The following is a 22,384-nucleotide window of genomic DNA, read 5'->3' as shown; positions in this document are numbered from 1 at the left end:
AGCTTTGCTTCCTACCTCGCCATTATTTACTGTATCTTTTCGCTTGCGTTGAAAAGTGTGCTGACTCGACCATGTTTGCTTTTAGGTCTACAGATATAACATCCGAACGATTGCGCGGATCTGCGACTTGATAATTATTGGACTCGGAGAGTTTACGATATTTTGACTTCGAAAGTTCCCATCATCAACCGTCGACAAAGACATCCTGGTAAAGAAATCACGAAAGGTGCCATATTATTCCGCCGCCTTCCTAAACCCCGATAAAGAAGAGACTCGCGCGCATCGAAATACTCGACCGTAAAAGGCAGTACCAAACTGGGCGCAAACCAACCTACGAGTGCCTAGAAGCCAAAGATTACGCAGCGACGAATTGGCTACGGTCCATAGTTGACGCGTGCCAAGTCAAAATACTCGAGGTCAACCAGTATTGGGGCCCACGATTTTGCCGCCGTTTGTCTGCCCACCCCTAGGACATTAGGACATATTGTATAGATTGCATACAATAAGAACTCGCATTATTGCAAACTGAATTACCGGATATCGAATTTGACCTTGCGGTGTCTAAATAAAATCCTTACACAGGCCGCGCAAGACGGCATTTACACGGTTCCCTATCCAAAATAGGTGGCGCAGTCGATGTCGGCCAGTCCACTAGAACCATATTACCTTGGTCGTGTAATCATGTCTAAGTCACCATCTTCGGAAGTGATGAATATCACGAATATCATGGATAAGAAGACTGCGGCAGCGGCAGCGGCAGCGGCTGCCGCCGCTTCTGGCCCTTCTCCCGACCACCAACTTCTTCCCCATCCGCATCTTCCTACCGCAATGGACCGATCCAATTCACCCCACGGCTCAGAGAGCTCCTATCACTCGGGGCATCGTATGGGACAGCCATTAGATGCTCTAAATGGCATGGGAAATGGACGACCCTACGGTTCCCCATCTGCCATGCAGACTGCGATGCCATTGCCTGATCCAAACATGGCCCCCAACAATATGACGCATGGGATGATGATTCCTAGCATGGCCCCAGTTGGTCATGGACTGTCTATGCCCTACAATAAACCCCCTGAAATGGCCCAACAGCCCCAGCCTCCGCCAAAGGCTTTCCCTTGCAGCACATGCACCAAGGCCTTTGCCCGGCGAAGTGATCTAGCTCGACATGGTGAGTTGATTTTCTTTGAACATGGGGTTCTGCCATGCTAATCATGCTTCTAGAACGAATTCACAGTGGAATCCGACCACACGTTTGTGACTTCGCAGGCTGTGGAAAGCAGTTTATTCAGCGATCAGCTCTCACTGTGCACCAGCGCGTACATACTGGCGAAAAGCCACATATGTGTGAACGATGCGGCAAGGTAAACCAATCATATATTCAGATTCGGGATAGTGTGCTAATTTTGTCTCTAGCCATTCAGCGATAGTAGTTCATTGGCCCGACATCGACGCATTCACTCAGGCAAACGACCCTACAAATGCCCTTATGCGAACTGCCAGAAGACGTTCACCCGAAGAACGACATTAACTAGGCATCAAAATAACCATACAGAAACTGTTGAGGAGGCTGCTGCTGCTACAGCTACAGTCCTGGCAGCCCGGGCTAGTGCAACTGCCGCAAATGCAGGTCACAGTGATGGCGACCCAAGATCCAACCACGGATCTCCATTGAATACGCCGTCCCCAGCTCAAAGACAGATGTCTATCTCACCCAACGCTGAGCTCGCGGCGGCCAACGCGATGCGAAACAGCGATTATTCGTATGTAAATAACGGTTCGCTCCCGGTTCACATGCGCACAGACATGCAGTCCCAGAGCCCTACATCAGCCCCCGCATACACAACCGGCATGCGACCTACGTCGCACCCTGCAGTCTATCCACCACCGCCAACATTAGAGCCCAGCATTGAATCCCACCAGTCAGCCACTGGGAGTACCGGTGGAAGTCCTCATATGGGTAGCGTGGGATGGCAGTCACCGTCGCACATGGCTTCGCCCACGCATAGCAACAGTGGTAACAGCTATGTATATCCCGATCCCGATCAATCGTTCCTCGGAAGCAACAATATGGGCCAGATGTATTACAATGCTGGCACACAGATCCGGCGACCCACGAGTACGGAGCCAGGCTCAGCCACTTATGACGTCAAGCCACGTCCGAACGAGTTGTGGGCTGGTCAGTAGGATGGCACCCACGATGGATCGGGCTGGGCTGGGGGGGAGGCTGGGTTTGAGCATCAGCATCAGCACCCATACCAATATCAACCTCCCCAGCAACAACAATACCCAAATCTCCCTCCACAATAGATTTCTTTTGTCGCTTGCATGGTTTCATTTGTGAAACTCAATACCCAAAGGCACGGCATGGCGTGATTTTTCGAGACAATCGATTGAGAGGGACTATCAACTGGCGTTTATTTTTCATTTTATTTATTTACCCTTTCCCCCCTAAAATACATTCGACAGGACCTAGTCCAATAAACTGGACTGTCTCGGGGGCGGTTTTACTCAGCTCAGTCTATCGGGGGGCAAAAGCCTCGAATAATCTGGCGACAACAAAAACAAGTCAGTATGCCGGTGGAAATCTTATAATATAGAGGAAAGGAGCCTGGACTTGTTACCCAATGGATGTATTGGGGTGGGACTGGGATGGCCATTTGAACTTTGTTTCTTCCTCCGATTTCGACATAGACTGGTTAGGCTCAGTCGCCATTACGATACTACGCATGGTCGGTGTAGGAGGGGAGGGAATACGGTTAACCTGGCACGGTGGAACGGAAAAAAAGGCGATTCAGGGACGCACGAACTAGCTGGCTCTCCTACTATGCAGAGGAGAGCAAAGACAGGATATGAATTCGCGCGGTGGAAATTTCTATTACAAGGAGCATGAGATGCATATTTCCCAGAGTGCAACTTCAGAAGATCGATTGCGGATACTGAGCAATCCAGAATGAATGAATGGCAGGGAATCTTGATATTTCGGCAGTTGTCTCTGGACTACTTTGTATCTGGATTATCTGCAGTTGCTTCTTTGACATGTGTTACTGATCAGACACTACTCGTTTGTATCATGCATGATCTAAGGCACCTCATCAATAACGTATGTGTTTATGCGTCTAATGTGTGTGTGCGTGTGTGTATGTGTGTGTGTGTGTGTGTGTGTGTGTGTGTATGTATGTGTGTATTTGTATGGTTTAAAGTCTTGGGGCTTGAGAGACTTGAGGTCGATCATTGTACACAAATACTTCAAATGCTCCAGGGTTAAGTGAAGTTAGTGAACCAAGACTAAAGAAAGTGAACTTTGCAAGTCTTAAGGTGGTGCATGCATGTGATCACTGGGCATACAAGAAACCCAATCTGCTGTATAATGTAATGCTGCTACTGTAGCTACTATTTAAGTTACTAAAAGGTTAGGTAGGTGCATAGGGCCATATGTAGGTATGCACAATACTATTCGTAGTTTATACGATCGAGGAAATACTAAACATGAACTTACCTCTACCTACTCTAATAATTGATCTTGTTTTATTACAACAACTTACACCCACCCACCACCTACACCCTATCTTCTTATTCATTGCCTAAACTTGGCTCCTCCGCGCTAAAAAAAGGAAAAAAAGGAAAAGACAAGACAAAAAAATCATTGCGGGCGGTCCTAGATGGAGGGTTCTTAATGTTGGCCGCGCCGCATTTCGGCTGCAGGCGCATATTATATTATATGTAGGTGAGTATTGATGTTTAGTGATCCATCTCTCATACGATTCCGACGGCACAAGTCCCCTACCTAATACGGTAGTACTTGACCTAGTAGGTGGCCTTCCCTTCCAACTCTAGGTACCTTGGCGGCAACGGCTCGCGTAGATAGCTCGCAATGGTATGTAAGTAAGGCAAGTTGGTTGATCCCGGAGATTTTTTGATTTGTGATCATACCCGCGCGAAACCTGGGCAAACAGAGGAACAACGCACGGATTGCTCTTTTGAACCGTTGGAAAACGCTACTGGCTGGAAAAACTTTCCCAGTTGAGACGCATTCTGTGACCTGTTATTTTTTTTATGATATTTTTTTCCTATTCTCTTTCTTTCTTGGGATTTTTTTTTCTTGATCATATAATCATTTAATCATCTTGACCGTCAATTCTGTTGGGTTGGGCTACGCCTCGCCTAGGTACTTAAGATGTCGCACTTTCGTACCGGTTTATTCTTTTGCCATCATCTGGCTTGGGATACCTGGTAGACTTAAACCAGGAGATCGCTCGAATTAACTTTTTTGAAATCGACTTAATTCTTTTCGAGTTATTTGTTTTGGGGTTGTTGACTATTCGTCGATTGTATTGGGATTTTACGGGGTATAAGCCAGGACGCCCTCCTTCAATTCTTAAGTCTACGACGTCTGTTCAGGGGTATCATATCTCACCCCCTACGCCGGCTTCCCATGTTATAACATCCTCAGCCTGGTTGATGAATACATTAGTTCTGGATTTCAACGGAAGACTATTCATCATAGCCAAGCTTCTATCAAGGGGACGGATCACGACTACCTAGGCCCATCTATAACTCTTCTAGGAGTTTCTGTTTTTGCCTAGGGTCGTTACGATTCAGACGCACACGCTATGACGAGCATACGAGATTTGCTGAGACCAGCGGACAATGAAACTTCTACTGGGAAAAGAGCGAGAGATGCAGATGCAGATACAGATGCTATGGATATTGGCGCAACGGCCGAGACTACACACTTTACTATCGAGTTTATTCTAGACATCATCTGTCCATATTGTTATATTGCGCTGAAGAACCTGGATGCCGCGATCGAGATCTACACAGCCCGACACCCAGAGGCGACCTTTGAGATAACCTGTTCTCCGTTTTTGCTTGATCCCATTGCGGCTCGAAGTGGTGAGTTCTACCTTTTCCACGCTCCGCGTCCTCGAGGTGGCACTAGCGCCCGCGCATTCCTGTATTCCTTAGAAGTTGCCTAGACAGCACGTTAGACGTCGTCTTGGAGATGCGTAAATCAACTCAGGTAAACAGGGGCTTGTAATGATCACGTTAGGTAGCTTGGAACATCAAAACGAGAAAGTGGAGAGAGCATTGTAGAAGAGTAAAACACGGCAGGCGCCTCGCCAGCTTGCTGAATAACTGACTAACCCACATTCTGTCCTAGCATACGAGAAGTCCACCTATCTCAACGCACGAACACACAGCCCCGAGCATTGGGCGCGCCTGGGAGAACCGGTAGGCATCAACTTCAGCTGGGAGGGGTTAACAGGAAGTACTCGTGACGCACACAAGCTACTGCGTTTCGCGCTCGAGAGCACACCCACAACAGCCCGAAGCACGGCCTTCACCTCTACACCGAGCCGTTCCGCCCAAGGGTCCCCCTCGTCGGTCAGCACCCGCGCCTCCAAGTCTCCGCGTCCGTCTCCATCTCCGTCTCCCTCCTTCACCACCACTACTCCCCCCTCGGAAACATATCGCCGAGGCCCAGCCCTCCAGCTCCAGCTCCTCCGCGCCCTCCTCCGCGCCCACCACGAGCAGGATGGCGACATATCCTCGCGGTCCTTCCTCACCCGCACCTGCGCCTCCGCTACCGGCTTTTCCCGCTCATCCATTACCGCCGTCCTCGCGAGCGAGAAGTGGGGCCGCGCTGTCGACAAGCTGTGCGCGGCCGTCATGAGCCGCCGTGACGTCGGCGTCCGCGCCGTTCCGACCCTTGTCGTGAATGGGCGGTATATTATTGGCGGGGCGCAGAGCGCCGATTTCTTAGCCCGAGAGTTGGAGAGGATTGGACGAGGGGGGCGATAGCATGCATACATGCTTGATAGATGGGCAACGTACCTGCTATCCTGGTACGTGAAATGTAAAGATTGAAGGAAGGCACATAACGAAACCTGGATTGCTTTTTAAAGCGTGTATAGGTATGAATGGACGATATCTGGTCTGCTTGCTGACCATAGATAAAAGGGGTATTACTTTCCAGTTATATGAAATATAAAAAGTATTACTGCTTATTGGTCTTTTTGGTGATCTTCGATACATGCCCAACCTAGGTTGGTGCATAATAGGTTCCTATCAATAGGCCATATCTAATATCTCTTAAAAATTGTGGTAATTTTAGACTTGATGCCAGGTGAGGATGCTGCCCTCCTTTCCCCCCCTTTTTCTTTTCTTTTTCTTTTTTTCCTTTTGCTGGAGCTGTAAATGCGGATCTTTCTTCTTCCTTTACACGAGTAAAAATACCGATAGGCATAAGCATAAGTATAAGCATAGGTAGGTACCTATGGTTGACTAACCGGCATCGAAGCACACGCTGGAGCCTACCTAGGCATATATATATACCTACCTACCTACCTACCTACCTACCTACCTTGCTTTTGAAGCTGTGCCTTTATCCCCATGTAGAAACGAACACGACCAGGAAGAAAACAAAATGGGGGGAAAAGAAAGAAAGAAAAGGGGAGAGAAGTTAGGTAGGTTACCTAGGTACCTAGCAAAGCCACAGAAAAAGAGGGAAAAAGTTAAGGCACCTTTTATTCATAGAGTACTATTACCTAGTAGAACTTTGCAGAGAGCTAGCTGTCCGTCGAATTCTTCGCCAACTATACTATACCTCCTATTACAATGCCTGCCAGCCTGCTCCCCCTTTTTATGAAAAAAAAAGGAAAAAAGAACGCCCACTTCGCATGCCAAACCATCCCCCTTTTCGAGGAGATTCCGACTTATGTAGGACGAACTTCTCTCAACAAAACATAAGTAAGGGGGGCAGGAGTCAGCACACAAAAAATTTTCCAGCTTATTTAGCCATTTCATTTCCCTTTAATTTCAATTACCTAAGTAGGTTAGGTACCTATTTTGCCAGAAACTCCTGGGTGTATCAAACCGTAAAACGCCACCAATGAATAAATGCTATGCCGTCCTTCCCTTACCCTTTCCCCTCCCTTTTTCTGATCTTCTCTGGTTTAGGGGAACCAATGCCAAATTTTTCGATTCACTCCTTGCTTGCTTGCTCGATTATCAACCACCCCATTGCTTATAATAACAAAAAATGCAAATGCCCTGACACTATTCATGACACTTGACGGACTCGAATTCTCTTCTTAGCGCTTGTGCTGCTCGAATATGTTGCGCATGTGCTCGTTCTCGAACTTCCTCTGGGGACGCGCGCCCTTCTTTCTCTTAGAGGGCTGTTTCTGGGCCATGTGATCTGGGTTCTTCGGCTCGCTGGTAGCCTTCTGGCCGAGGGCGTTAAGCATCTTGGGCATGTCGTCGGCGGAGGGCAGCTTCTCCTGGAACCACATGACCTGGAACTCGGTGTCGACTTCGTGGTGCAACTCGGGCCGGTCGAGCCAGACGTAGCGCGGGTGGTTATCCTTCTTAGTGCGGACCGCCAGGATCTTGTGCTCCTTCTCCAGTTGGTCGATCGCCATGTCGCAGTTGGGCCAGCCGTCTTTGATGTCCTTAACGAGAGTGCATGAAGCGTCCTTCTTTTGCTGTAAGTACTCGAGTAGCTTGAGCTTATTGGTCACGCCGGGGAGTTTGGCTTTGTACTGGTAAGTGCCGGTGCGCCAGGTAGGGATTTGCTGGTCGGCATTCGCCTTCGACTTGAGAGCTGGAATAAATTGAATGCGCGAATGACGTTGCATAACTTCCATGAAGGCTCTTTGCTGGCTCTCGGGAATGTGCTGAAGGGTAAGGTGATCTATGACCTCCTGGAAGGTCTTGGGAGTGCCCTTCGTCTTAAGGAATTCGACCGCGTATGTCATCTGTGTCGCCATGTGAGCGCCGAAGTCCTGCGACGCAGCGGCAGCGGCAGCAGCAGCCGGGGTCGGTATCAGGTTATTTTCTTTGGCATTAGCGATTCCATCGCGCTTTTGACGTTTGGAGGCAGGGCCATCGGTCTTGGTCGTGCTCGTGACCGCTGGAGAGGTGGCCGAGTCGGGCGCGGCTCGCTTTGAGCCATTTGCTGGTTTAGAAGGAGACATGATGATGGAATGATACAGTGCTTTCTTGGGTTGATAATATGGCGATATAAGAAAAGATGGATGATTCTTTTCTTAAAGGAAGGGTGATGAAAGAATAAAAGCTTGAAGAGCAAAGAATGGAAAATGCGGCTGAGTGGATGTCAATCAATTGTTCAAAGTTAGGTAAGGAAATTCCAGGATCAGTTTAGTTTCAAAGAAGCTTGAGTTCAAATTGTGTGGGGATGCAGAGCTAAAAGATGTACTGTGTACCTAGGTATGTATCGAAGTACCTGCACAGTGGTAACTTCAATGTCGAAGCTCTAGATAAGCTGATAAGGCACGTACCTACGCCGTAGTTTAAGTTATCTGTTCTCTAAAGTTACACGTGGCTTAGAAGATCATAATGTGGGTCTTGGATGAGGAATTGCTGTGTGCATCTTGGATAAGTGTTGAACCCGGCTGAGATTTTGATGAGACAATTTAAACTATTGAACTTTATTTCTTTACGTAACTGGGAAACATTGAGTCCTGGGAATTGGGAATTGGGAATTGGGAATTGGCCTCTACAACAACATTTGAACTTTATTGTTGTTTAATCTTTATTCCGGACGAATGAGATATGCGCTTCTCTCTTCGATGTAACTCCGAGCACCAATTCCGACAGTTTGGGAGCAGATCCTAGCCTAGGTAGGTATTGACTACTTCAAGCAGGTAGTGAACATGTCACAATCAACTTGTAGTGATGAATCCTCGTAAATCTTGTGATTGAATGAATCTTTGTTGAATTGGTCGCTGGAGAAATATTTGGTATTTTAAGGACTTCAATGTTATGAACACGTATGTATGTACATAAGTAGGTAGATTTGCCTGCATAGTTAGTATTTACAAGAACATCAGAAGCATAGGTGGATTCAGTACAGATTGCAATTGTTGATGGTGGAAATTGTTGAATTCATCTAGCTCCGAAACAGGATCGCCGTGTCTTTGCCGCATTAAATCGTCGACATTGGAAAACGTTTGCCTGCCTGCCTGTCCCTAAGTGACCGCTATCCTCATCCGTCAACCAACTCCGCCAACTAAATGGTGGCACTCTCACTAGAGATTTGGTATCAATAAACCAAATGGTCTAGTTAATGATGCGGCAATGGGAAATATGTGTGAAAAACCAAACGACCTGGTCTATTAAGGAATCGATAATAAACACACCAGGAAGGTATCGATTATCCCATCCTATGAATTGTCCCGTACACTCCGAGGCCCCCTTGTGAATGACTCCCCTCCCAAAAGAATCCGTGGATGCGCATTACCTAAGCCTCAGTGCTGGCCTGTTGGGCCTGTAGGTATTGATAGACGCCGAACGCGAGTAGGCCTCCAACGAAGACGACAGCGTATAGCGCAGTTCCCATACCGGCGGAGGTGGTGTTGGCATCAGGCGCGAGGGAAGACTGTTGAGCCTTAGGGTGCGGGTCGCCGGCCTGTTTCGAAAATTTGTCAGTTTATTTCACCAAGTCACTAAAAAGGGGAGTGTCAATTGACCTTGCGCTTGAGGGTACCGACGAGGAGTTGCTCAAGGGTTTCCCGGGCTTCATCACTGTGTCCGACATCTTCAAAAGCTTCCGTTGCATCCTGACCACCGACGTCTAACATGACTTCCTCGCCACCACTAAGTGAACAAAACTATGTCAGCAAACATTCTCTCGAGAGCAAGTGATAGGGAGGCAGCGACCGGATAGCTGGGGTAAAGAGTCCAGGAATATAAAGAGTCTAGTATATAGATGCACTTACGGATGTTCATCAACGAATTTTGTGGCATCGTAAACCTTATCGTGGATAACTACGAAGAGATCCTTCTTGGTGTTGTGTTCGGCAACATCCTGAAATGTGAATTCCTTGTCGGCCATTTTGACTTAATCGTTTTATTTTTCTGTCTAAAAGTCAATCTATCGATATCAATCGCTTGCTTGATTTGACGGGAATGATAATGCGACTATTAAATCAAGACGAGAAAGGATGCACAAGCGGCACGGAGATCGGAAGTTGTTGTTGAGGAGGGAACAAGAAGAAGGGTTGGGGGAAAGAAGGATAAAAAGAACGAACAGAACAACTTGAGCTTGTGAATTAAATTATTAGTGACATGGATTAGCCTTCACTTCATTACGTTCGAATATCTTCCCAGGTTCCCCCTAGGCTCTAGCAGCCCTGGAGCCTAGAAATTTTAGAAGCTAGCGGTCTGCGGAGCCAGCGGCATCCCTAATCCTGACACATTCACCCAATCAGAGTCATTGTAATTCATTTATCATATCTTTGTGGGGATGGCGTGTTAGCTCATGTCAGTCGGTCGGATTTTTCTATACATATGTACTGGGAAATCCTAGGAAATCCTACATAGAGGGTAGGCACATAGTGCTGTAGGTGCGACATGCGTGCGAACTTGTGCATAGTACTATGTAAGTATGTGAGGAAAGGCCACCTCGGCTGGTCGGTAATGTACTGTACTTCTCCAAGAGCCCAAGCCGGGATGCTAGGTCGGACACTTACTCGGCATGGAAGAGCATAGAACTTCAATATTGAATGAAGCCTTAGAAGAGCATAACTTTTTTTATGTACATGATAACCCCATTATCATTATCATTATTTAGACTTTTTGGTAAGATCGATCTCGAGCAACTGCTTCATTACCTACATACACAGTGTATCAATTGATCTCTTAACTTTTTAATAGTTTAGTTATCGATCTTAGATTTAATGTTTTAGTGCATCTAGCGTGTACAACGTGCACATTATTGACCCTCTTTCCCCTCCCGCAATACATCTCTCTACCTTGGTTATTTCTTTAGGTAGCTTCTTTCTTTACCTTCGAATGCATTCCGACGGAGTTGCGAGAAAACTCCAAGAAACCCCCTTGTTGAAGATCCGAAGAAGGATTGGCCAATCAGGGATGTCTGATAAAATCCGGCAACTTGATATGTTATAATCAATTGCCTGCACCGCACTCCGTCGGATCCCGAACAGTGGCTTATATCAGATCCGTGTCGTCGCTCCCGATGCCTATCTATTGATAGCTAACGAGGATGGGTAGCCGATATTGAGTTCGGAGATGATCCTTCGTTCATCACAAAATTGTATGCGTCTATTTTTCTGTTAAGTTGAATGTGCCACGGATTTGGGCTATACTTGTTGTGACGAGAAGCTGTCTGCGGATGGCACGGGATGGCACGGTAGATATAGTTCGGATTATGGTGATGAAAACGGTACTTTGGACTTGTCATCGGACCTAGCAAGATCCTAATTCGTGGAATCTAGATGATAAACAGGAACGAATACGAAGAGCGGGGCTTTGCTAACGAGACCGCGGGCCGGGCGCGGGAGATCGACTACACAAGGTGGAAGAATTCCGCTTTACCTCCACTCTTCTTCCATTGCTCGACTGCTTCCCCGGTCATCAAACCCGGAACATAACACTCCCCGATGAACAAATACCTGGCCTGGCTAACTTGTCGCACCACATATGGTACCTTCCCGCCAAACAGGATAACTACCATATCGCCTTTTTTCATTGTTTCAGGGCCTATGCCCATCAGGTTTTCAGTCGTGACAAAGAACCGTCTATGTAAGCAAACACGCGCGAAGGTTTCGTGAAACCGACCCGAATCTGAAGAATTCCACATGGTCGTCCAATTACTCCTTTTTGGAGCTATCCCTGAAGTTGGAATCTGGTCGTTGAATTCCTGCTTTAACCACCATGCTGCATCGTCGAGGAAGCTAGGGTCTTCATGAACTGGCCGCTTTATATCACTAAAGCCTCCTGTAAGTGTGGAGATAAATGTTCGTGGTATGTTTTCACTCCGGTACATCCGTAAACTCTCATTTGCAATCTCTGGGCTATCTTGTTTTCTGACCCAGTCGGCAACCAATTTCCAGGATGATCTAATAAAATCATGCTCTTCCTTGTAAGTAGTGTGGCGGAACCCATAACTGAAGAGTTTGTCGCCATATGCTCGTATAACGCCGGAAGGGACCTTGATCCCCTTGACAGAGAGACATTTCGGATCTAAAGAGCCTCCTATTGTTAGGTACTCATTGTTATCGGCATTATAAGGCGAGTCGTCGTGATCGTTATTGATCAGTTCAGCGGATGCTTTGTCTTGACTCCAGTCTGGCACCCACGATGCGCAGACCGATTTCACGCCCTCGAAGCCGCCAGCGTGGGATAGTACGGCAAGATTTCCGTGGTCTATCACAAGGAAGCGTGCTAAGTTCTGATACACCTCCTCAAATGGTTTGTCGTATGTCGGTTCGATTAACGGATCTAACCTTTTTGTATTCGCAGTCTCTTCCGCCAAATTATAAGCTGCATATACCTTATCTACCTCCAGCGTTGCTTTTCGTCCGCGGAGTTCTCGTAACATCTGGAGCAGTGGACGTCTCTTTCCCAGCGTGGTGCATAACTCCCACATTGTAGCAGCTCTGGAGACTGGCAGAAGGTCTTTCATATCCCCTATAAATTTTACGACGGTGGGTAAGGCAAAGCCATGCCCTTTGAACCATGCTGCAGCTATCCCTACCGCTGCCCACTCAATGTGCCAGTCTCCCAATATGACTACCGCACGCTGGGCCAAAACCACTTCCTGTATGACCCAGATGTGCTGGAACCACATCTTGGTGAAGAACCAGCGGATAATCTTCCATTCCTCGAAGGACGCATCCGGAAATCCATGCACTCGGTTTCGGTAGACTGTGTCCGTAGCAGATCTTCCTGCGGTCCAATAGTCATCGCCAGCTTCAACGTTCCGTAGCGCTTGCGCGATGAACGTGAGAACAATCGGCATTCTTCCATACTGGTCAAAATGAAAACTGGATTTCCGTATAACCAACGGAGTATTGGTCTCTTGTACTATCCTTAGTCTTGTGGAACTAACTGAATAGGAGTCATTCGCTTCGCCCAACCAAATCTTAACAACTCCTGCATTTGCGAAGATTTTTTGCGTCAGCTTGACTTGATTGCCCTTTTCAACTTTGTTGTTCTGGTTGATACAGATCGCTTTGATCCAGAGGGCCCGCCGCTGCTGGGAGCTAGAGCGATTCTGCTCCTCCCGGCGGTTTGTGGCGAAGTTCTTCCATACATTGCGACTTGAATGGAGAGGGTGATCCGTACGCCATGTGAGAACCGAGGTCCACGGCGGTAGTGGCCTGAGATATTTCATTGCCTCTATCAGGTTCTTGGTCACGGCCATCCTCTGCCCATTGCACATAATCGGCTCATCGGATAACTCGGTGCCCCAAATACCAGATACAGCGTCGTATACTTGCGCATTGGTTATGTCATCCACGATATCGAGGCTACACTTAATTGTTTCCGACGGAAAGCCTGGCACAATCGACAATAGTCGTATGGAGTTTGGTCCCAACGGCTCGTAGACATATTGGCTTGACATATTTTCGCATACTACAAGCCGCTTAACGTATACCGTATACGCAAGATAGTAAATAATAACTATACTCGATGGTAACTACCTTCGTAGTTTATGTGGTACAGCTATGAGGTCCATCAATTGGGCTTCTGACTTGAGTCTCAACTTTCCAAGGACCCCTGCTCATTGGAACGGAAGCAGCCGCAGGATGCGTTCCCCTGGCGATTATGCCATGTTTTATAGGCTGAAGAAATAATATTCAGCCCGTACTAATGTATACGACAGAGGCCCGTTCCATTTCGGGCGTCAAGGCGGCGCTTATGGTATTTGAATGTCTCAGAATGGCCTTGTTGACTTTTGCCCTATATCGATTTTCGTGCTTAAATATCCTGACCTGGAATCCAGCTTTGGGTTCGAAATGATGCGGTAGTCTCCTACGCAGACTGGCATTCTTATACCTAATATGAATATATTTTCGAAAATCCGCAACGATCTTGCATTGCGCAATGCATGTAAGTCCCCCTCATAATCTTTAGACTTGCATTTGGAAACTTCATACTCAACGAGGCTTTCAGCAATCTACGCACAGTGGTAAGTCTTCATGCGACAAGAAAGCATCAATATCTGCCTGGTCCTGTGGCTCAACTCATCATCTTACCTACCTAGGTTCGGCGTCCTCTCGGCTATTGCCTTCATAGTGACAAGAGTCGTCTGGCTCATCACGTCTGGCTTTCCTATTGAGCTAGCCACCTTAGTTAAGATCGCGGACATGATGTGCGTATAGAATGTCGCTACACTCTTCTACTTACCTAACCCCAATGCTAAGAGTTTGTTTCTTTTTGGCCCAGTATCTTCCCGGTGATGGTACTCTCAGTAGAACTGATCGCTGTATTCCGCGGGCGGTGGGGCTTCTACTTGGGTAGTTCTTGGTGCACCATACGCGTTATCCTCGACTTCGTATTCCACACCCTCGAGGTCGCAAACAAAACCCCCGCTTCGCCGGAAATCTATGCCTATCTCTCCTTTGCCGCTTCCATCGTCGTGGAAATCGGGACTCTACACCTACTCATCTTCCTAGCCCGCGTGCGGACCTTCGACTCCGTCTGCACACGCTCCTGGCTGTACCTAGCGTACACGGCGGCGCTCATCTGCGGCGCCCGGGGCCGCCCCTTCGGCCCGGCGTACCACCTGTCCTGGCCCGAGCTGCAGCGTGCATTGTCATCAGCCCAACGCGGTCCCCAGTTCTTGGCGTGGATTCTGCAGCGGCTGCTCCAGCCGCCGGAGGTGTTGTCCACCCTGGCCTTTTTGTCGTACTGGGTCGCCGCGTTGGTCGGCCACGAGCATGCGTTTAGTCGGACGCTGGGGGGGCCGGGAGTCGAGCGTTTGACGTTTTGGCAGTTTGGACAGGGGCCAAGGGTGGACTCTATGAGTCGGGACGAAGGACGGATCAGGCTACCTTGATCCATCTTCGCCGCAATTGTGGTTGCATTTACGCATAGCGATATTTTGGACGATATTTTGGATATCTAACTTTCGCCGATATGAAAAAGACGATTTTTTTTTTGGTTTAGACAAATTTTGGAATACGATGGATGAGAAGCGGGCCGTTTAAAACTTTATATAACTACATGCACGTGGGAAATCGATATCGAGCTTGTATGTCGTTGGAGGTGACGCAAGGGATGCGCTGTGTAACTCAGCCGCCAACAGTCTCGGGACCATACCATATCATAGAACGATAAGCTTGAATCGTTGGTATGTTTTATTAGTACCTACGTGACGACCTAGGAACATTTATATAATATGTATATAGAGAGTTCTGAAAAACAAACTCTTCATTCGTTTTTTTCATCACCATCACCACCGGACATCCTCTAGGCTAGAATATCATATGTATGAAGGCTTGCCAATTCTAGCACCCCCTCTCAAAAGCAACATCTAATAAATGACCTCCTTGCCTCCTCCCCTTTTTTTATCCCCCCTCTAAAACTAAGCACCAGCTTATCTCCTCGAGCCGCCAATGTCCTGTCCCACGCGGTAACTCGCGACCTTGTCCCACTCGATCTTTTGCCGCGTGACGGGCAGTTGTCGGCGTAGGCCCTTGAAGGCGCCCTCGCTGAGACTCGTAAACCCCCGGTTCAGCTCCTCCTGGTACTTCTTCTCGGCGGCGGAGATGTCCTTGGAGATGCCGGCGCCGGTGCCGGAGGATGAGGACGTGGAGACGGGCTTGTTGGTGAGGAGGCGCACGTTGCCATCTTCGTAGTAGTGCACGTCAACCCTGATGCTGCCCGTAAGGTGGCTCGAAGCGGGGTCGTAAATGTAGAGGGAACGCCAACGGCCGTTCCTAGAATTCAAAGTTAGTGGTCATCATGATACCCCCTTAATAAAAAAGGAGGGGTAAAAAAGAAAAGGGGTGATTTGCTGTGTTGCCTTACCAGAAGTTGTTAGGACTATACTTGTTGGCGACGATGATGATGGCTATCTTGGTGTCGTTCTCGATGGGATACGCGCCGTACGAGGCATTTGGGAAATGCTCCTTGACGTATGCGGATAAGCTTTTCAGCGTAGATTTCCTATACACACACATATATGTGACCAATCAGCCTGACCATCTCCATAGACGAGTAACCTCTTTCTCTCTCTTTCTTTCGCCCCCTCTCTTTACAGTATTAGGTGAGTAAACAACATACACCAACTCGGCCTGGGGTCCTTCTAGCACGTGGCTTTGCACGTTACTCGCTTTTAGGGTGGTGTGGTCGAAATCGAAGCTGGAGGAACTTTCGACGTCGTAGTAGCGACCGTTGCCGAGAGAGCTGTGCTCGCTGATAACGACCTGCTGGGCACTCCCGGGCAGCTTCGCGGTGACGAACTGGTCCTCGTTGTAGCGCTCGAAGGCGGGGCCTAGCTGGGAGACGAGCTCGGGCTCGTTGATGGTGAGGGCTTTGATGTCGTTGATCACGTCGGCAAGCTAGCGGTGTATTGCCTGTAAGTCAGTCGGGGTTCTTTGTGTTGGAGCAGTGGAGATTTGAAGACGATGAAAAGAAATAGGTAGGTGAAGATGGGACAATGATTAGGTATGTGATATGTGACCTACCTCGCCTGGCGGTGCGCCTTCTACGAAGGACTCCACCGTTTCTAGAGACGCCATGTTTGTTCGATTTTGGTAGGACGGTAGTGAGACTTCGGAATGATATAATAGGTAGGTACCTATGCAAGTAGGCTATAAGACTTCAATGTTACGAGGTTGAGAAGGAAACTAAAAAGGGGGATTAGGTAACCTGGACTCTCAAGTATAGGTGTAGTTTAGAGTTAGGTATGTGTAACTTCAGCTTGAGTTGAAACGCCGGTCTTCTTACCACTTTCTGCCACTACGTAGCGCGGGGCAAGTGGATGAATCCTGGTAACAGTCTTATCGATAGTCGCTATGAAATATAAAATGGAGATGCCCGGGCAACTCTTAACAATTTGCATACAATTTACATACTATCCTTGTCAGTCAACTGCAATCAAAGAATCTCAAGAGCTTCGAAATTTAAACCTTGAAATATTTTTTCCTTTCTTTTCCTTTTACTTATCTAAAGAGGTTTCTATCAGTTAATAGGGCTCATTTATAGTTATCCTAAACTCGGCGAGCACATGCATCTTCTTATGAGCCATGCTTTTTCTGTTCATCGCTCTTTTAATCACAGCATAATTTATACCTAGCATATCGCTTTCCACCAGCAAACGACCCTCTCGTCCTCCATGTATATCATACATGTCCAATCCTCTAATATTCCAACAGTTTCTTAACCCCATCGTATATTCCTGCCATAGTTAGCAGTTTACTCTCTCATGGGTTATTCAAAGATCACTTGCGAAAAGACTTACTAGCAACATCAGGGATGTTAAACCTCTCATACAGCAATGGTGTAAAGGTACTCCAGCCTGCTATGCGCGACACTGGTGCTTCAAGACGTATGAATGTGTCAGGATCCTCCTGGATTGCTGCTGCTACTTCGGCTCCCACACCTGCGTTTACCATGGACTCGTGCACCACCATGCATCTTCCCGTCTTCCGTACACTCTTGAAGATAGTCTCCTTATCCCAAGGATATATCGTCCGCAAATCGATGAGCTCTATCGAGATTCCTAAATCTTCTTCTGCCCTTTGGATAGCTGCGTCACAAGTGTAAAGCGGCTGCCCGTACGAGATAATCGTCACATCCTTGCCTTCCTTCAGTATTTCTGCTTTAGAAAGGGGCAGCGTATATGGATTCGTTGGCACCTGTTCAACAGCTGCTCGATATAAAATCTTGGGTTCCATGAACACACATGGATCATTGCTCCGGATTGCTGCCAGCAAAAGCCCCTTGGCTTGCAATGGCGACCTTGGCATGATTACTCTCAGACCGGGGATATGAGTAAAGAGACTCTCTGGCGACTGTGAATGATATAGCGCTCCATGACCTACACCGCCGCACGGCATTCTGACCGTTAAACCGCCTACGCTTCTTCCGGTCGTACCCTCGCGATATCTATATTTGGCGGCTTCGTTTACTAATTGGTCGAACGCAGGATATACGTAATCTGCAAACTGAATCTCGGCTACCGGTCGCATGCCTTCGGCTGCTAATCCAATACCAAAACCCATGATGCCTTGTTCTGTTAAAGGTGTATTAAAGACACGAGCGCCCCCGAAATTCTCCGCCAGCTTCATCGTACAGCGGAATACTCCTCCAAAAGAAACATCTTCTCCAAACACCAAGACATTCTCGTCTTCGGCCAGTGCAGTTGACAGGGCATCATTAATTGCTTGGAACAAGTTCATACGTTTGGCTGTCCCATTCTTGGCTTCGGGTGGTAGCTCGGGATTACTGAGTGCTTGTTGCGCACCGTGTGCTAATAATGGCGTCGTCGAGTAATCAGTTGGTAAGTTGAGCTTCGCATTCGTAGGATGAGTTGAGTAGTTTTGACGTCGTAGTCGATATGAGACGGGGCGCGTGCATTTATTTAGGATATTGACAGGCGAGGATACTCTACCAAGCCGAAGAAGTGCAACGGTGTGCTTCATGACTGTATAGGTACCTGGAATCTGGGATGATTACAACTGTTACCTTTGTGAGTTCATATCTGGCAGTTGACTTGTCACGTTCTTCATTCTGAGGTTCTGGGTTCTGAGTTCTGAGTTCTGATGAAATAATAGGGATGTTAGGAGGAATCGGTCAAGTCAGCCGGGTCCTATGACGCCCTGGCCGCTCCAACTGGAAGGTGTCGCTTAGCTGCGGCAATCGATTTGGAGTTGATAACATTGAATTGGAGAGCTGCAGGGCCGACTCCATGCGACGAACCCCACTAACTATTCAGGTACGTAGGTACATACGGCCAAGCCTTTAAATTGAACATTGAAGCTTTAACGCGACCAGGGAAGAGCTTACAGGGATGCAAACTTGGAAAAGATTGGAGAAAGATAAAAGATTGTTGCCCGGTCAACAACGTACGCGCCGCCAAATGCCACCTTTCCCTGTCCAAGCCAAGTTTTCGAGAATTCATTAAGAGTCTTCCCTGACGCAATGGATATTAATTCCTGCAGATTACTGCCGTAAAGAGGCTGCATACCTATCTACATACCTACCTACCTACATATCTAAGTCATTGCCTACCAAGAAAAATTTAAGAGAAACGCCTTTATATATTCACGGATCTAGTAGATATATATATATCTTCACTGGTAGGAGCCTACTATCTATATCTACCTATGGCACACGACGACTCTGAGACCGATCATCGTCGACATAGGGATTCCGAGACACGTCATAAACGTCACAAGAAATCCAGGTCTAGGGAACATGGCGGTGGCTCAAGGGGAGCTGCACCTGGCTCAAGAGAGAGGTCGCGGGGGACATCGCGGGCCACGGGACAGAGGCTGTCGATGAATGCGCTCGCCCAATTAAATGACAATAACACACGAGGTATTGTGCCAGAGCCCGCGCAAGATCCACCCAGAGAGCGTGAGCGTAGGCCAAAAAAGGACCGGCACCGACGGGAAGAATACAAGCCGGTTGATGCCGAATATGACGAGCGGAGGGCAGACCGACGCAGGAGAGATGGGTACGGGACATCCGGAGGGGAAAACGAGGCTCCGAGGAGAGACCGACGATCGAGGGGGGAGTATCGGGAAGAGGATAGAGGGTATGAATCACGAGACAGGGAAAGGGATAGAGGATATGAATCACGAGAGAGGAAAAGGAATAAAGGATACGAGTCACGAGAGAGGGAAAAAGAGGAACGAAGGCAGAGACGACGACAAAGACACGCTGCTGCCGCCGCTATGGATACGGGAACAGAGGATGATGAGTATAGACCGAGGGAACGGGCAAGAGAACGGGTGGTTGAGCGGGAACGTGAGCGAAAACCCCACAAGAAAGATCGAAGAGTTGTCAGCGGTGCCATCGTAGAAGAAGGGCGCGCCGCCCCAGGAATGCGAGGCGGCGCGGCGAGCAAGCACAGCAGCTACGATAGCTACGACAGCATCACGAAAGAGAAGGAAAGGAAGAAAGCTAAGGCCTGGTACGCCTTCGATTTCCACCTCCGCGACGGAAACAGGAAGAAGAAGCGATGTAGGTTTCAATAATGGTGGGTGGGGATACACGTAACGGCTACTAACAAGCATGGTGGATAGGGATCATAGCAGGCATTGCGCTCGTGGTGTTGATCATCATCATCGCAGTCGCCGTCACTGTGAGCAAGAACAATAGCGCCAATTCTAGCAGTAATCGCTCCAATCTAAACGACATCTCGGAGAACGACATCCCTACGGCGGCTCGAGGAACGTACCTCGACCCCTTCACGTGGTATAACACGGATGACCTTAATGTCACTTACACGAACGAGACGGTTGGTGACCTACCCATCATGGGGCTCTTCTCGGACTGGGATGACTCCGTGGCGGCCAACGACAAAGTTCCAGCCATTGAAAAGTCGTGGGGGGACTATTCTAAGACTCCGGCGCGGGGCGTTAATCTCGGCGGTTGGCTATCGCTGGAGCCGTTCATCACGCCATCGTTGTTTAATTACGACAGCAAGCTCAATATCATTGACGAATACACGCTATGCACGCACCTGGGGCCTAAGACGGCGGCGTCGACGCTCGAGAAACACTACGCCACCTTCGTTACAGAGCAGACCTTTCAGGAGATACAGGCAGCGGGACTAGATCACGTGCGAATACCGTACAGCTACTGGGCCGTGCAGACGTACGACAGTGACCCGTACGTGTTCCGCACGTCGTGGCGGTACCTGTTGCGGGCCATCGAGTGGTGTCGCAAGTACGGGTTGCGTGTGAACCTAGACCTTCACGCACTGCCGGGAAGCCAGAACGGATGGAACCACAGCGGGCGCCAGGGCGTCGTGAACTGGCTTAACGGCACAGATGGGGACCTCAACTCGCAGCGGTCGCTCGACGTGCACGACCGGCTGACCAAGTTCTTCTCCCAGGACCGATACAAGAACATCATCGCCTTCTACGGCCTCGCCAACGAGCCGCGCATGGTGAACCTCCCCGCCGATGCCGTCATCTCCTGGACCCAGGAGGCGTTCAATCTCGTACGCAAGAACGGCGTCACCGCCAACGTCGTGTTCGGCGACGGCTTCATGGGCCTCGGAAACTGGCAGGGGAAGCTCACGGGCCTCGACGGGCTGGTGCTGGACGTACACCAGTACGTCATCTTCAACAACGACCAGATCGTCTACACGCACCAGAAAAAGGTGCAGTACGCGTGCGACGGGTGGACGGAGCAGACGGAGCAGAGCATGTCGACGTCGACGGGGTTCGGGCCGACGATGTTCGCGGAGTGGTCGCAGGCGGACACGGACTGCGCCAAGTACCTGACGAACGTGGGCTGGGGCAACCGGTGGACGGGGACGTACGACTCGGGCAACGCGTCGACGGAGGCGCTGACGCCCAAGTGCCCGTCGCAGGACGCGTCTTGCACGTGCAACGGCGCCAACGCCGACCCCGGGTCATACAGCGACGAGTACCGGCAGTTCCTCAAGATGTTCGCCGAGGCCCAGATGGTCTCGTTCGAGAAGGGCTGGGGCTGGTGGTACTGGACCTGGGACACCGAGGACGCGCCCCAGTGGAGCTACAAGCAGGGCCTCGCCGCCGGCATCCTGCCCGCCAAGGCCTACGAGAAGGACTTCAACTGCGACTCGGACGTGCCCGACTTCACCGGCCTGGGCGAGTCCTACTGATTCGACTTGATACGCGCGCGCATATGTTGCTTATTCTTTTTTGTTGGGATAAGTGCTGTAAAGGGAGATAGGGGATAAGGGATTGGGGGATTATTGGGGCTCACCCACGGCGGGTGGGGGCCCCTCAGCTTCAAGTTCCAGCTTCTCTCCCCTGGCTGACATTGAGAGGTCTAGGCCTAGATGCAGATCTAGATTGGAGAGTCGGAACAGGCCGACAGCTTACCTTGCCTACTGCCACCCTACCTACCTACCTACCTACCTTGCCTCCCTAGTCTACTTACCTATGGAGATAGGCAAAGTAAGCATGCAAGCATGCAAACTGATCTGACGATCTTTGAGGAAATATCTACGAGTGGAACGATGATGATGAGATTGGGGATAGGGAGGGGAGGGGGGGAGAAGGTGGGGATTGGATGAGACGATGATGGTGATGACAATGACATATTCAGCTGGGCTCAGGCAGAGATGGCGTTTTTCTTCCCCATCTACAATACAATGCCTCCTCGCCAATCCAGAGATACCCACTTATTACAGGCAAAAATAAGCCCGCGGCTTTTGAAAAAAAAATTGGCTCGAGCGCATTAGGCGCTGCCTAATCTCGGGAGCCTCAAAAGCCGGCCCACCAGCGACGGAGAGCCTTCCTGCTGCTATTGCTGTTGTTGTTGTTGTTGTTGTTGTTGTTGTTGTTGTTGTTGTTGTTGTTGTTGCAATATTGGGTCCTTAGGCGCGGGATTAGGTAGGTAAAGCCCAGGTGGGAACTATCCGCGAGGGCAACCAGTTCGT

At 49.0% G+C, this 22,384-nt stretch overlaps 9 protein-coding genes across 9 annotated transcripts; 4 read left to right on the top strand and 5 right to left on the bottom strand.

The window, feature by feature from the left end:
* The first annotated feature begins 236 nt into the window (after positions 1-236).
* GGS25DRAFT_245498 (uncharacterized protein) lies at positions 237-2,567 on the top strand. The gene is made up of 3 exons (XM_049257157.1): positions 237-1,168; positions 1,222-1,361; positions 1,414-2,567. The coding sequence occupies exons 1-3, from the start codon at positions 637-639 to the stop codon at positions 2,182-2,184; spliced, it is 1,443 nt and encodes a 480-aa protein (XP_049118071.1). The 5' UTR covers positions 237-636; the 3' UTR covers positions 2,185-2,567.
* A 1,792-nt stretch (positions 2,568-4,359) lies between these two features.
* GGS25DRAFT_245494 (uncharacterized protein) lies at positions 4,360-5,820 on the top strand. The gene is made up of 2 exons (XM_049257156.1): positions 4,360-4,893; positions 5,162-5,820. The coding sequence occupies exons 1-2, from the start codon at positions 4,611-4,613 to the stop codon at positions 5,800-5,802; spliced, it is 924 nt and encodes a 307-aa protein (XP_049118070.1). The 5' UTR covers positions 4,360-4,610; the 3' UTR covers positions 5,803-5,820.
* Positions 5,821-6,508: 688 nt separating this feature from the next.
* On the bottom strand, positions 6,509-8,148 carry GGS25DRAFT_487419 (transcription initiation factor IIE, beta subunit). The gene has a single exon (XM_049260716.1). It carries the CDS (start codon positions 7,977-7,979, stop codon positions 7,095-7,097), a length of 885 nt encoding a protein of 294 aa, XP_049118069.1. The 5' UTR covers positions 7,980-8,148; the 3' UTR covers positions 6,509-7,094.
* A 935-nt stretch (positions 8,149-9,083) lies between these two features.
* On the bottom strand, positions 9,084-10,108 carry GGS25DRAFT_487411 (cytochrome b5). The gene is made up of 3 exons (XM_049260715.1): positions 9,744-10,108; positions 9,495-9,621; positions 9,084-9,433 (listed from the first exon to the last, which is right to left on the bottom strand). Exons 1-3 carry the CDS (start codon positions 9,857-9,859, stop codon positions 9,266-9,268), a joined length of 411 nt encoding a protein of 136 aa, XP_049118068.1. The 5' UTR covers positions 9,860-10,108; the 3' UTR covers positions 9,084-9,265.
* Positions 10,109-10,923: 815 nt separating this feature from the next.
* On the bottom strand, positions 10,924-13,811 carry GGS25DRAFT_245314 (heterokaryon incompatibility protein-domain-containing protein). Its single transcript, XM_049257153.1, has one exon. The coding sequence runs from the start codon at positions 13,391-13,393 to the stop codon at positions 11,333-11,335; it is 2,061 nt and encodes a 686-aa protein (XP_049118067.1). The 5' UTR covers positions 13,394-13,811; the 3' UTR covers positions 10,924-11,332.
* GGS25DRAFT_245338 (uncharacterized protein) lies at positions 13,614-15,415 on the top strand. Its single transcript, XM_049257154.1, has 4 exons — positions 13,614-13,881; positions 13,945-13,960; positions 14,036-14,143; positions 14,218-15,415. The coding sequence occupies exons 1-4, from the start codon at positions 13,833-13,835 to the stop codon at positions 14,828-14,830; spliced, it is 786 nt and encodes a 261-aa protein (XP_049118066.1). The 5' UTR covers positions 13,614-13,832; the 3' UTR covers positions 14,831-15,415.
* Positions 15,106-16,735, bottom strand: GGS25DRAFT_487398 (subunits of heterodimeric actin filament capping protein Capz). The gene is made up of 4 exons (XM_049260714.1): positions 16,464-16,735; positions 16,060-16,337; positions 15,805-15,942; positions 15,106-15,713 (listed from the first exon to the last, which is right to left on the bottom strand). Exons 1-4 carry the CDS (start codon positions 16,515-16,517, stop codon positions 15,371-15,373), a joined length of 813 nt encoding a protein of 270 aa, XP_049118065.1. The 5' UTR covers positions 16,518-16,735; the 3' UTR covers positions 15,106-15,370.
* A 121-nt stretch (positions 16,736-16,856) lies between these two features.
* On the bottom strand, positions 16,857-18,575 carry GGS25DRAFT_487395 (thiamine diphosphate-binding protein). The gene is made up of 2 exons (XM_049260713.1): positions 17,240-18,575; positions 16,857-17,176 (listed from the first exon to the last, which is right to left on the bottom strand). The coding sequence occupies exons 1-2, from the start codon at positions 18,420-18,422 to the stop codon at positions 17,139-17,141; spliced, it is 1,221 nt and encodes a 406-aa protein (XP_049118064.1). The 5' UTR covers positions 18,423-18,575; the 3' UTR covers positions 16,857-17,138.
* A 33-nt stretch (positions 18,576-18,608) lies between these two features.
* GGS25DRAFT_245286 (glycoside hydrolase family 5 protein) lies at positions 18,609-21,987 on the top strand. The gene is made up of 3 exons (XM_049257152.1): positions 18,609-18,715; positions 18,775-19,968; positions 20,031-21,987. Exons 2-3 carry the CDS (start codon positions 19,107-19,109, stop codon positions 21,599-21,601), a joined length of 2,433 nt encoding a protein of 810 aa, XP_049118063.1. The 5' UTR covers positions 18,609-18,715; positions 18,775-19,106; the 3' UTR covers positions 21,602-21,987.
* The last annotated feature ends 397 nt before the right edge of the window (positions 21,988-22,384 follow it).

Source organism: Hypoxylon fragiforme (assembly GCF_022984875.1).
Source record: "Hypoxylon fragiforme strain CBS 206.31 chromosome Unknown GGS25scaffold_4, whole genome shotgun sequence".
NCBI classification, from domain to species: Eukaryota; Fungi; Ascomycota; class Sordariomycetes; order Xylariales; family Hypoxylaceae; genus Hypoxylon; species Hypoxylon fragiforme.
This window is presented reverse-complemented; position numbering and strand designations above follow the sequence as displayed.